We start from the raw sequence: 13,220 nt of genomic DNA, 5'->3' as shown, positions 1-13,220 counted from the left end.
TAGGGCAAGAAATGAAGAAGAAAGGCGGAAAGTAAAGAAATAAATGGAAAGGAAGCCCTGGAAACGGAGTTAAGAGGACAGATAGCAGCACTATCGGATACTGAGCCAGCATGATCAGAAAAACAAAGTCACCAGACAACAAAGGTAGAAAAAACTATTTTATTCAGGATTTATTAATTGGAATATGTCAGTTTTTGGAAATGTGCATCTGTGATATTTTTCATGTACGTTTCAATTTTTGTAGTATTGCTGCATGCTGAGTCTGACTTCTTGAGGTAACTTTCCATTTCAGTATTTTGCCTTCATGTGTTTTTCAGGTGTGATCAAGGAAGGTGCAGTATTCTGCTAGCGTATAGTTTGAATCCCTTTTTGTTTTGTTTTTTTCACTAGGTTGTGCACTGGTGTTTTAGAGCCAGGTGTAATTACAGTTGCCTTTCCACGCCATGCATAAGGTTGTAGCTCGTTCTGTCCTTGGAATTAGTGCTGTTTATGGTTTGTTAAGGTTATGAGTGTGTTTTTGCACAAGTTTGTGTATAGTGTTTTGCAGTGGAGAGATTGTGTGTTGGCCTTACTAAGGTGGCACCAAACATCAGAAAGGGTGTAGAGCCTAAATCATGACACACTACCTCTAAAAGGGTGTTTTGTGGCTCTGCATGAGAATTGTGGTATTATGATCCCTTGCTAGCTTCATATTGTTGACAGTCTACATTTTCCGTATGGCTGGTATATTGGTGTATAAGGTATTAATTGTGACAATTTGTTTTTACTTATTTTTTTTCTGTGTGTTGTCAGACAGTTATGGATGACAGACAGAGTCTGAGTCTTCTTGAGTCAGAGAGCTGTGGTATATATTTTAAAACAATTTTAATACCTTGGTGGTCTATATGTTTTTATATTGTACATTATATTTCACACATCACTTTATTTTATTGTATATCTTTTCATTTCATTTTTATTTTATTGCATATATGGGTTACAGAGTAATAGGGGAATTTGAAAGTACTGAATCTTTTCTTAATATTTTTCCTTTATTCTCCTTTGTTATGAGAATTGGAACTACTAATTGTAGTGGACTTGAACTGAATAATTTCTGGGGAGGGGAGGTTTCATGATAGCATTGTGCTTATTATTTCAATCAGTTTTTTTGTACAAGTTTAGCTTCATTTGTCTTTATTTGAAATTTCATAAATAAAAAATGTTCTAAAAATGGAATAATCTTATCAATGGGGTGGAGGTATGGGCGGGGCTAGGGTGGGGGCGGGATTACGGTGGGGCGGGGCTAGGATGGGGCCCCACCAAATTGGTCTGCATAGGGCCCCGCACTTGCTAAGATCGGCCCTGGTACCAGTATGACAATGCATATATGCTTATGTTCTTAAGAGAGAGCATTTTGGGAGAAGAAAATCAGGGATTCCACTGGCTCACAAGCTTTACAAAAAAATAATTATGGTAGTATTGTTTACATGAGCAGCCCTATTTTTGAAAACAAATGTGGAAAAAGTGACTAAAGAAGTGGATCCAAAATGTTGAGAGTAGCTGCTTTTTTTTTTTTCTATGTTATGGGTCCATAAGCAATCTGTAAATGTTACATGTTTGAACATCTATAGCTTTATTTTTTCATGTAAAAGGTTGGGGTTTGGATGTTCAATTGCAAATTGTTTGTGCTAACAAAATTTATTAAAATCTCATTTTTTGTTTCTGGTGACTTTAGTCATCTTTTCCCAGAGATGGTCACAAATGTGCTTTGTAAGAGACATGAATGTGTAAACCACCAAAGGTAAAAATGTAAGTATTTTTGTTCAGATTTCTTTTTCTGTCCTTCCTCTTAGGGTTATACCAAGTCAATTGATATCTGGTCTGTGGGTTGTATTCTAGCAGAGATGCTCTCCAACAGACCCATCTTTCCAGGAAAACATTACCTTGATCAGCTTAACCATATCCTTGGTAAGGTTGAAAGAATACTATCATCATTTTGCTTGTTTTCTCAAATCATTCTTCTCTCCCTGGGACTTTAGCAAAATGGATAAGGACCAATATCTTTATGGCAATTACTAGAAAGAAATATTTCTATCTATGTATAATTTAAAAAAAAAATCTGTGTGAACTTCCAAATTATAATGCCTTGAAATGGCAAAAGGAAGCAAGTGCTTCAGTAAAAATAGGCACTTGCTTCCTTTTGCCATTGTAGGGCAGTGTAGTATCGGGGGTTTAGATTTCTTAAGAGTTTTTTGCTATGAAGAAATTCAGTTCTTTAGCTTTAAGCAGTCTCCATTGTACCTGTGGATGCATCCATATTACATAGCCAGTAGTGTGGATTGATTTTAAAAAGAATAAACGCACAAAAACTCTTTCAAATAATTAGCCAAAAGTATTTTTAAAACTAGAAGATCAACAGGTGGAGTACAACTAAATTTGAATCCGAGTGACATTTAAAATATAGTGTCTGAAAACGCTGAAATTGTTCATGTGTTGAGACATTCAGAGAAACTCTGCTCACAGTCAGTGTGATTGTAACAGCAGAAGAGCACTTTATTTTTCTTGAAAGCTAAGTTGTTTTTGACGTTCTCTTTATTGCGTCACTTTTTTAAATTGTGGATCCAGTGAAATTGAATTCAAAAAGTGGTGTGTTAATTTTTTTTTTGCAAGGGTTTTTTATGCCTGTGATGAATGTGACACTTAAGTCCTTTTTACCCTTTTCATTTTCATTAATGGGAGGAGGTGAGGGTACCTGAGGCTTTTTCCCATTCAAATTTAGTTGTACTCCACTGTTGATCTTCTAGTTTTAAAAGTACTTTTGGCAGATTATTTGAGATTTTTTTGCAGATTTGCTGATTTATAGACTTTCACCCTCTTCATTTTTGAATATTTGAAGCAGTTTAAATCACTGATGCTACTGTTTTATTTATATTTTCTATTTTTTAAAGGAAAAGTATTGATTATCAATAAAGCATGTTGCAAACTACAGAACAGAGTTTATACAGCATTTATATTAGCTCAGGCATATACTTGTGTATTTATAATTCTCCGAGGACAAGCAGGCTGCTTGTTCTCACGACTGGGTGACGTCCGCGGCAGCCCCCACCAACCGGAAAGAAGCTTCGCGGGACGGTCGGCACGCAGGGCACGCCCACCGCGCATGCGCGGCCGTCTTCCCGCCCGTGCGCGACCGCTCCCGCCAGTTCCTTTTTTCCGCGACTGGAGAGAGTTGTGCTTCTGCCACTCTCTCTGTTTCAGCCGCCGGATTTTTCGACCGCGTTTACGCGGATCGTCGCTTCGCTTCGGATTACCGTTCGGTTTTCCCTTTTTTCGTGTTTGTTAAAAAAAAAAAAAAAAAGAAAATCTCTGCGCGTGTGGAGCACGCGCTCCCCTTTTTCCCTCGCTTCTAGCGGGGACGCTACGTTGCGGCCTAGTGGTCGCTCGGTCGTTTATCTTTTCGTGGTGTGATTTTAGCCACCATTGACGACTTTGACTTCGCCGACGCGATTTTTCCGTCGATGTCCTCGAAGGTCCCGAGTGGATTTAAAAAGTGTGGTCGCTGCGGCCGGCCGATCTCGCAGACCGACACCCACGCTTGGTGCCTCCAGTGCCTCGGGCCGGAGCACAATCTCAAGTCGTGTGCTTTGTGTCTCGGTCTCCGGAAACGGACTCAGGTTGCGAGGCAAGTTCTGCGGGACCGTCTTTTTGGAACTTGCGCCAGCCCCTCGACGTCGACCTCGACGGCATCGGTATCTAAGGCCGGTTCTTCGGTACCGGTATCGATGCCCGAGACATCGGCACCGATGGCAGCGACCCCAGGAGAACAGGTCCCGTTGGCCCGCCGGTCCGCCGGTGAGAGTGGGGTTGAGAGGCCGCGTGGGCAGTCGGCCCCGGTCACTCCCTCAGCTCGTGAGCCACGGGACCGACCCCTGTCTGACCCGGTGCCTCGAGACCGAGGGGGATCGACCTCCTCCTCCTCTATGCCCTCCGGCGCCGGTGACGTGCATCGAAAAAAGGATAAGAAGCGTCGTCACCGGACGCCCTCGGTGCATCCCGAAGAGGAGTCGACGCCGAAGCGTCATCGTCGAGAGGAGAGGTCTCCGTCGGTTGTGGAGGTACCGACGCGTCGGGGTTCCGGCACCTCGGTGCCGTCTCCTGGCTCCCAGCAGCTTCCGGCACCGACACCCTTACCGGCCCCACCGCCTTTCCCACAACCGGGCCTGGACGAGTGCCTCAGAGCCATCCTTCCGGGGATCCTGGAAGGGCTGATGCGCCAGGCTGTGCCGGCGCCGGGGGTGCTTGCGCCCTCGGCGCCGATGACTGTGGCGCCGGCGAGCTCTAGCCCGGCGCCGGGGCTGTCGACACCGCCGCCGCTTGCGGTGCCGGTCTCGACTGCCACGCAGGTGGAGTCGACGTCGATGGAGGGAGCTCCGTCCCCGCCGGCGCGGGAGTCCACCGCTCGACGACACCGAGACCTCGGTGCCTCGACGTCGAGCCGGGCCCGGTACAGGACTCAGCTACATGAGCTAATGTCCGATACCGAGAATGAGGACTCGTGGGGGGAAGAGGTGGACCCTAGATATTTCTCCTCAGAGGAGTCTACGGGCCTTCCCTCGGACCCCACGCCTTCACCGGAGAGGAAGCTCTCATCTCCTGAGAGTCTCTCCTTTGCCTGCTTTGTGCGGGATATGTCTATCAGCATTCCCTTCCCCGTAGTCTCTGTGGAAGAGCCGAGGGCCGAGATGCTCGAGGTCCTCGACTATCCATCACCACCTAGAGAGTCCTCCACGGTGCCGCTGCACAATGTCCTGAAGGAGACGCTGCTCCGGAACTGGGTGCGACCATTAACTAACCCCACCATTCCCAAGAAAGCAGAGTCCCAGTACAGGATCCACTCTGACCCAGAGCTCATGCGGCCCCAATTGCCCCATGACTCAGCGGTCGTGGATTCTGCTCTCAAGAGGGCACGGAGTTCGAGGGATACCGCCTCGGCGCCCCCGGGGCGGGAGTCTCGCACTCTGGACTCGTTTGGGAGGAAGGCCTACCAGTCCTCCATGCTCGTGACCCGCATCCAGTCATACCTGCTCTATATGAGCATTCACATGCGGACCTATGTGCAACAACTGGCGGACCTGGTCGAGAAGCTCCCGCCGGAGCAGTCCAGGCCTTATCAGGAGGTGGTCAGGCAGCTGAAGGCGTGCAGAAAGTTCCTGTCCAGGGGTATTTTTGACACCTGTGACGTGGCATCTCGTGCTGCGGCCCAAGGTATAGTGATGCGCAGGCTCTCATGGCTGCGTGCCTCTGACCTGGACAACCGCACCCAGCAGAGACTGGCCGACGTCCCTTGCCGGGGGGATAACATTTTTGGTGAGAAGGTCGAGCAGATGGTGGACCAACTGCATCAGCGGGAAACCGCTCTCGACAAGCTCTCCCACCGGGCGCCTTCAGCATCCACCTCAGCAGGTGGACGTTTTTCCCGGGCCCGGCAGGCTGCACCCTATTCTTTTGCAAAGCGTAGGTACAACCAGCCGGCCCGAAGGCCTCGTCAGGCACAGGGACAGCCCCAGCGCGCTCGTTCCCGTCAACAGCGTGCGCCTAAGCAGCCCCCTGCGCCTCCACAGCAAAAGCCGGGGACGGGCTTTTGACTGGATCCACGGGAACATAGCCGCCCTCAAAGTGTCCGTACCGGACGATCTGCCGGTCGGGGGGAGGTTAAAATTTTTCCACCAAAGGTGGCCTCTCATAACCTCCGACCAGTGGGTTCTCCAAATAGTGCGGTGCGGATACGCCCTGAATTTGGCCTCTCTGCCTCCAAATTGTCCTCCGGGAGCTCAATCCTTCAGCTCCCATCACAAGCAGGTACTTGCAGAGGAACTCTCCGCCCTTCTCAGCGCCAATGCGGTCGAGCCCGTACCACCCGGGCAGGAAGGGCAGGGATTCTATTCCAGGTACTTCCTTGTGGAAAAGAAAACAGGGGGGATGCGTCCCATCCTAGACCTGAGAGGCCTGAACAAATTCCTGGTCAAAGAAAAGTTCAGGATGCTTTCCTTGGGCACCCTTCTGCCAATGATTCAGAAAAACGATTGGCTATGTTCCCTGGATTTAAAGGATGCATATACTCACATCCCGATACTGCCAGCTCACAGACAGTATCTCAGATTCCGCCTGGGCGCACGGCACTTTCAGTATTGTGTGCTGCCCTTTGGGCTCGCCTCCGCCCCACGAGTGTTTACAAAGTGCCTCGTGGTGGTGGCGGCGTACCTGCGCAGGCTGGGAGTGCACGTGTTCCCATATCTCGACGATTGGCTGGTCAAGAACACCTCGGAGGCAGGAGCCCTCCGGTCCATGCAGTGCACTATTCAACTTCTGGAGCTGCTGGGGTTTGTGATAAATTCCCAAAGTCCCATCTCCAGCCATCCCAGTCTCTGGAATTCATAGGAGCGCTGCTGAATACCCAGACGGCTCAGGCCTACCTTCCCGAAGCGCGGGCCACCAATCTCCTGGCCCTGGCTTCGCAGACCAGAGCGTCTCAGCAGGTCACAGCTCGGCAGATGTTGAGACTTCTGGGTCATATGGCCTCCACAGTTCATGTGACTCCCATGGCTCGTCTTCGCATGAGATCTGCTCAATGGACCCTAGCTTCCCAGTGGTTCCAAGCCACCGGGAATCTAGAAGATGTCATCCGCCTCTCCACCAGTTGCCGCACTTCACTGCTCTGGTGGACCATCCGGACCAATTTGACCCTGGGACGTCCATTCCAAATTCCGCAGCCTTCGAAAGTGCTGACGACGGATGCATCTCGCCTGGGGTGGGGAGCTCACGTCGATGGGCTTCACACCCAGGGTCTGTGGTCCCTCCAGGAAAAGGATCTACAGATCAACCTCCTGGAGCTCCGAGCGATCTGGAACGCACTGAAGGCTTTCAGAGATCGGCTGTCCTACCAAATTATCCAAATTCGGACAGACAATCAGGTTGCAATGTATTACGTCAACAAGCAGGGGGGCACCGGATCTCGCCCCCTGTGTCAGGAAGCCGTCGGGATGTGGCGTTGGGCGTGCCGGTTCGGCATGCTTCTCCAAGCCACATACCTGGCAGGCGTAAACAACAGTCTGGCCGACAGACTGAGCAGAGTCATGCAACCGCACGAGTGGTCGCTCCATTCCAGAGTGGTACGCAAGATCTTCCGAGAGTGGGGCACCCCCTCGGTGGATCTTTTCGCCTCTCAGACCAACCACAAGCTGCCTCTGTTCTGTTCCAGACTTCAGACACACGGCAGGCTAGCGTCAGATGCCTTTCTCCTTCATTGGGGGACCGGCCTCCTGTATGCTTATCCTCCCATACCTTTGGTGGGGAAGACCTTACTGAAGCTCAAGCAAGACCGTGGCACCATGATTCTGATAGCGCCCTTTTGGCCCCGTCAGATCTGGTTCCCTCTTCTTCTGGAGTTGTCCTCAGAAGAACCGTGGAGATTGGAGTGTTTTCCGACTCTCATTTCGCAGAACGACGGAGCGTTGCTGCACCCCAACCTTCAATCCCTGGCTCTCACGGCCTGGATGTTGAGGGCGTAGACTTCGCTGCGTTGGGTCTGTCTGAGGGTGTCTCCCGGGTCTTGCTTGCCTCTAGGAAGGATTCCACTAAAAAGAGTTACTTTTTCAAGTGGAGGAGGTTTGTCGTTTGGTGTGAGAGCAAGGCCCTAGAACCTCGCTCTTGCCCTGCACAGAACCTGCTTGAATACCTTCTGCACTTATCAGAGTCTGGCCTCAAAACCAACTCAGTAAGGAATCACCTTAGTGCGATTAGTGCTTACCATTATCGTGTGGAGGGTAAAGCCATCTCTGGAGAGCCTTTAGTCGTTCGATTCATGAGAGGCTTGCTTTTGTCAAAGCCCCCTATCAAGCCTCCTACTGTGTCATGGGATCTCAACGTCGTCCTCACCCAGCTGATGAAACCTCCTTTTGAGCCACTGAATACCTGCCATCTGAAGTACTTGACCTGGAAGGTCATTTTCTTGGTGGCAGTTACTTCATCTCGTAGGGTCAGTGAGCTTCAAGCCCTAGTAGCTCATGCTCCATATACCAAATTTCATCACAACAGAGTAGTGCTCCGCACCCACCCAAAGTTCCTGCCGAAGGTGGTGTCGGAGTTCCATCTTAACCAGTCAATTGTCTTGCCAACATTCTTCCCCAGGCCGCATACCCGCCCTGCTGAACGTCAGTTGCACACATTGGACTGCAAGAGAGCATTGGCCTTCTATCTGGAGCGGACACAGCCCAACAGACAGTCCGCCCAATTGTTTATTTCTTTCGACCCTAACAGGCTAGGGGTCGCTGTCGGGAAACCCACCATCTCCAATTGGCTAGCAGATTGCATTTCCTTCACTTACGCCCAGGCTGGGCTGACTCTTGAGGGTCATGTCACGGCTCATAGTGTCAGAGCCATGGCAGCGTCGGTGGCCCACTTGAAGTCAGCCACTATTGAAGAGATCTGCAAGGCTGCAACGTGGTCATCTGTCCACACATTCACATCTCATTACTGCCTCCAGCAGGATACCCGACGCGACAGTCGGTTCGGGCAGTCGGTGCTGCAGAATCTGTTTGGGGTGTAAATCCAACTCCACCCTCCAGGACCCGAATTTATTCTGGTCAGGCTGCACTCTCAGTTAGTTGTTCTTCGTAGGTCAATTTCTGTTGTACCCTCGCCGTTGCGAGGTTCAATTGACCTGGGTTCTTGTTTTGAGTGAGCCTGAGAGCTAGGGATACCCCAGTCGTGAGAACAAGCAGCCTGCTTGTCCTCGGAGAAAGGGTATGATACATACCTGTAGCAGTTGTTCTCCGAGGACAGCAGGCTGATTGTTCTCACCTACCCTCCCTCCTCCCCTTTGGAGTTGTGTGTTTCATCTTTTTGCTAGTCATTCAACTGGCGGGAGCGATCGCGCACGGGCGGGAAGACGGCCGCGCATGCGCGGTGGGCGTGCCCTGCGTGCCGACCGTCCCGCGAAGCTTCTTTCCGGTTGGTGGGGGCTGCCGCGGACGTCACCCAGTCGTGAGAACAATCAGCCTGCTGTCCTCGGAGAACAACTGCTACAGGTATGTATCATACCCTCTAAGCCAAAACAAGATTGTTTAGAGTGACCAGACTAGCCAGAAATTATGACTAGTAATTCCTGTGCAAATAGACTGCAGTATATGTTTACATATATTCATAATTTAGATACTGAGTTAAGCATATGTCTGATAGATTAGAAGTTATGCTATAAAAGTGAGAGTATTAAGATGGGTTCAGTCATGTTTCATAATGAGCTATATTATAAATAAGTACTCCCGGGGGAGATCATGTGATGCCTTGGGAGCGGTAGCTGTGCAGAAGAGTTGCTTCTGGGTCCCCCCCCCCTCTTCTGCGAGCCAGAATCACCTCATTCAGCTCCCTAATTCTTCCAGATTCGGCTCAAAATATGTGGGAACATTCCATGGAACAGTACATGGTGCCAATGCCGACGACAACTTCAAAAAGAGGCACAAAAATAGAAATAAAAATGTGCAGAGCACAAGATAGCAGACGCGGGTCTGCAGTCGGACATAGAGTTTGCAGAATACCAATTGGGCCAGATAACCACTGCGGTTGCAAAGGCGCAGGAGCCCCGCTTTGATTCACTAACAGGACAATTTACTAAATTAGAGATTATACTAACTGAGATCACTAACAGGACGTCTGCTTTAGAGCAAAGGGTCTGAAACTTAGAAGACGTCTCAGCACATTGGGGCCCAGAATTGATAGAACTGCAGCACATAGTTCGAGAACAAGCAGAGAAATTAGACAACTTGGAGAATAGATTGCGAAGGAACAACCTTTGCATAGTTGAATTAGCTGAGCAAATACCTAAACAGAATCTAGCAACATTACTGGAGCACTGGTTTCGCAAAAAATTTGCTCTCTCAGACAGCTTCGGTCCACTTAGCATAGAGCAGGCACACAGACTTGGCTAATTCCAAGATGGCTGCCAGAGACTGCGAGTAGTTATCATAAAAATCCATAACTACTTGCATAAAATAGAAATACTGCGTGGATACAGATCTCAAAGAGATACTTGATTTATGAGGGTGCTCTGATTAAAATCTTTCAAAATCATTCCCTAGCTGTGCAAGAGAAGCAGAAGCGGTTTTTATCGCTCTGTACTGCAAAAAGAGGAAAAACAACCTTTGTGTAAAGCAGAAGCAACACACACACAGCAACGGTGACCAAAAAAAGCCCCAAAATGATGGTGCAGTGCAGAATTTATTGATAGGTAAATAGCTGTGTTTTTGCTGTATGACCTGCCTCAGGAGTCCACAAAAAATCAAAAATAAAACTAACATTATACTTACATTACATACATGAAATAGTAAAATCAAATGAAACTTCCAAAGTTTACAAATCAAAATCTAAAAAAAACCCCTATATATTAAAGTATCAATTATCATATAAAATTACATAAATAAATATGATGAAAAAATAAGAGAATACATACCAATACCAGAAATTTACACAATGGTCTAATAGGGTGTAATGTGATTAAGTAACTGCACTAAAAGAACATGGGAATGAATACGTAAACACAAACGTTGTATACATAGGCGTAGACTGGGGGGGGGGCGAGGGGGGTCAATGCCCCCCCAAACGACGCGAGGCGCCGCCGCGCCATTAGTTTAAAAAAAAAAAACAAAAAACCACATGCAGGCAGGCATGCGCTCCTCTCGGTCCGCTTGGCTTCCCTGCCCTCTCTGTCTGCGTCCCGCCCGAAAGGAAATGACGTCAGAGGAAGGCGGGACGCAGACAGAGAGGGCAGGGAAGCCAAGCGGACCGAGAGGAGCGTGTCCGTCTACCCCTCTCTCTTCCTCCCTCCCTCCGGCGCAGGCAGCAGTCTTCCAGCGTTCCTGGCAGCGGTAGCGTTGTACACGCTGCCTTCGGCTCTGCCCCAAAGCCTTCTCTTCAAGTTCCTGTTCCCGCATAGGTGGGAACAGGAACTTGAAGAGAAGGCTTCCGGGGCAGACCGAAGGCAGCGTGTACATCGCTACCGCTGCCAGGAACGCTGAAAAAGCTGAAGACTGTTGCCTGCGCCGGAGGGAGGAAGAGAGGGGGTAAACGGAGTCACGATCTTGGACCTCGCGGGGGGGGGGGGCAGTAGAAGATGGATGGGACTGGGAGGGGTGGGAAGCAGAGGGAAGGAGCAAGAAATGAATGGGCCTGGGAGGGGTGGGAAGCAGAGGGAAGGAGCAGGAGATGAATGGGACTGGGAGGGGTGGGAAGCAGAGGGTAGGAGCAAGAGATGGATGGGACTGGGAGGGGTGGGAAGCAGAGGGAAGGAGCAGGAGATGAATGGGACTGGGAGGGGTGGGAAGCAGAGGGTAGGAGCAAGAGATGGATGGGACTGGGAGGGGTGGGAAGCAGAGGGAAGGAGCAGGAGATGAATGGGACTGGGAGGGGTGGGAAGCAGAGGGAAGGAGCAAGAGATGGATGGGACTGGGAGGGGTGGGAAGCAGAGGGAAGGAGCAGGAGATGGATGGGACTGGGAGGGGTGGGAAGGAGCAGGAGATGAATGGGACTGGGAGGGGTGGGGAGCAGAGGGATGGACCAGGAGATGGATGGGATTGGGAGAGGTCAGGCACGGCAGAGGGAAGGAGCAGAAGATGGATGGGACGGAGGGATGGTGAGCAGAGGGAAGGAACAGAAGATGGATGGAACTGGGAGGGTTGGGGAGCAGAGGGAAGGAGCAAGAGATGGATGGGACTGGGAGGGTGGGGAGCAGAGGGAAGCCTACTGGAAAGAAGACACTGCATAAAACAGAAGACACTGGGATCAAAGCGAATAGAAAAACTAAATGATCAGACAACAAAGGTAAATAAAAGTATTTTATTCATAATTTATTAATTGAAATGTGTCAGCTTTTTGAAATATGCATCTGTGATATTTTGCCTGTAAATTTCATTTCCTTCCTCCATATTAGCATATTCATTTGCATATTTATATATGCAAATGATATGCTAATATGCTCCGCCCACTCTTTGCCCCCCCAAATGAAACAGTCAAACTACGCCTATGCGTTGTATAGTACAGATCAAAAAGAAGCATAATATACTGAGGATCATAGTAATAGCAAAGATTTCTATATAATGTAACAAAGAGGGTGAAATACGGAGAAGCACATCATGAGTATGATACACCAGTGAGAAATGCTGTTTAACTGTATGCGAAACACCTTTCATGCAGAAAAGAAAACTATTGACCGTATATTTAAAAAGATAGGTAACAAAACATATTAAAACAGAAAAAAATATAAAAATATTAAACAGAGCAAAATGTAGTAGTATCAAGGAATCTGAGAAGATATAAACATGTTAATCCAATGGCTGTGACATAAACACCTTAATGGTGCTCAATAAAAGATGTCTTAGTCATGTGACTTAGAGACATAAAAGCATAAGCATGAAAGAACAAATTCCATATCATCAAGCTGATCAATCCATAGACTGGTGGGTTGTGTCCATCTACCAGCAGGTGGAGATAGAGAGCAAACTTTTGCCTCCCTATATGTGGTCATGTGCTGCCGGAAACTCCTCAGTATGTTCTCTATCTCAGCAGGTGGTGGTCACACACAGCAGCAGCTCTGGCTAGGCCTCCAAGCCTAATTTTTAGGTTTTGTTGAGTGCCTGGGGTTGAGGGCTCTTTTGAGCAAGTGCAAACCTGGTGGTACCAGGTCCCTCCTTTTCTCCCCCCTCCCGCTGGCTCCGTTTAAAAAAAAAAAAAAAAATTTTTAAACGTCCTTAAAGGCGTTTATTTCGACGTTTATTTAAACGTTCATTGCAGCTACTCACTGGGACACCAGTTCGTTACAGCTCGGAGCGGACAGCAGGTAATTTTTACCTTTTTATAGCGGGCAGGGGGTTCCCCGATTCTTCTCCTCGTGGCATATGGCGTCGGAGGGCGAGGGCGCAAAGGGTCGCTCCCCGGACCGCTTGAGCGCTTCTAGAGGGGATGCGGGGGTCTTACAGCCTGATTCGCCCTTGTTGGGTGACAGTTTCGTGACCGATGAATGTCCCGGTCCTTCCTCCGGCGTGGCGGTTTTTCCCGCCATAAACGCCCATCCCCCGCTCCTCGCCTCCGCCATCTGGGCCGCCCTTGAGGTTGGAGACATTAATGCCATGAACGCCCTTAATTTGGGCGACGGCACAAAGCGGCTAAAGTTAAGCGCCGTTCTTCCCGCGCGGCTC

At 49.1% G+C, this 13,220-nt stretch overlaps 1 protein-coding gene across 1 annotated transcript in view; it reads left to right on the top strand.

The window, feature by feature from the left end:
* The window catches only part of MAPK1 (mitogen-activated protein kinase 1), a 132,781-nt gene that overhangs the window by 76,599 nt on the left and 42,962 nt on the right, over positions 1–13,220 (top strand). The window contains exon 5 of the mRNA XM_030217272.1: positions 1,830–1,944. Within this exon, the coding sequence (XP_030073132.1) occupies positions 1,830–1,944 (115 nt within the window). The remainder of the gene's footprint in view (positions 1–1,829; positions 1,945–13,220) is intronic.

Source organism: Microcaecilia unicolor, chromosome 11 (assembly GCF_901765095.1).
Source record: "Microcaecilia unicolor chromosome 11, aMicUni1.1, whole genome shotgun sequence".
Classification (NCBI taxonomy): Eukaryota; Metazoa; Chordata; class Amphibia; order Gymnophiona; family Siphonopidae; genus Microcaecilia; species Microcaecilia unicolor.
This window is presented reverse-complemented; position numbering and strand designations above follow the sequence as displayed.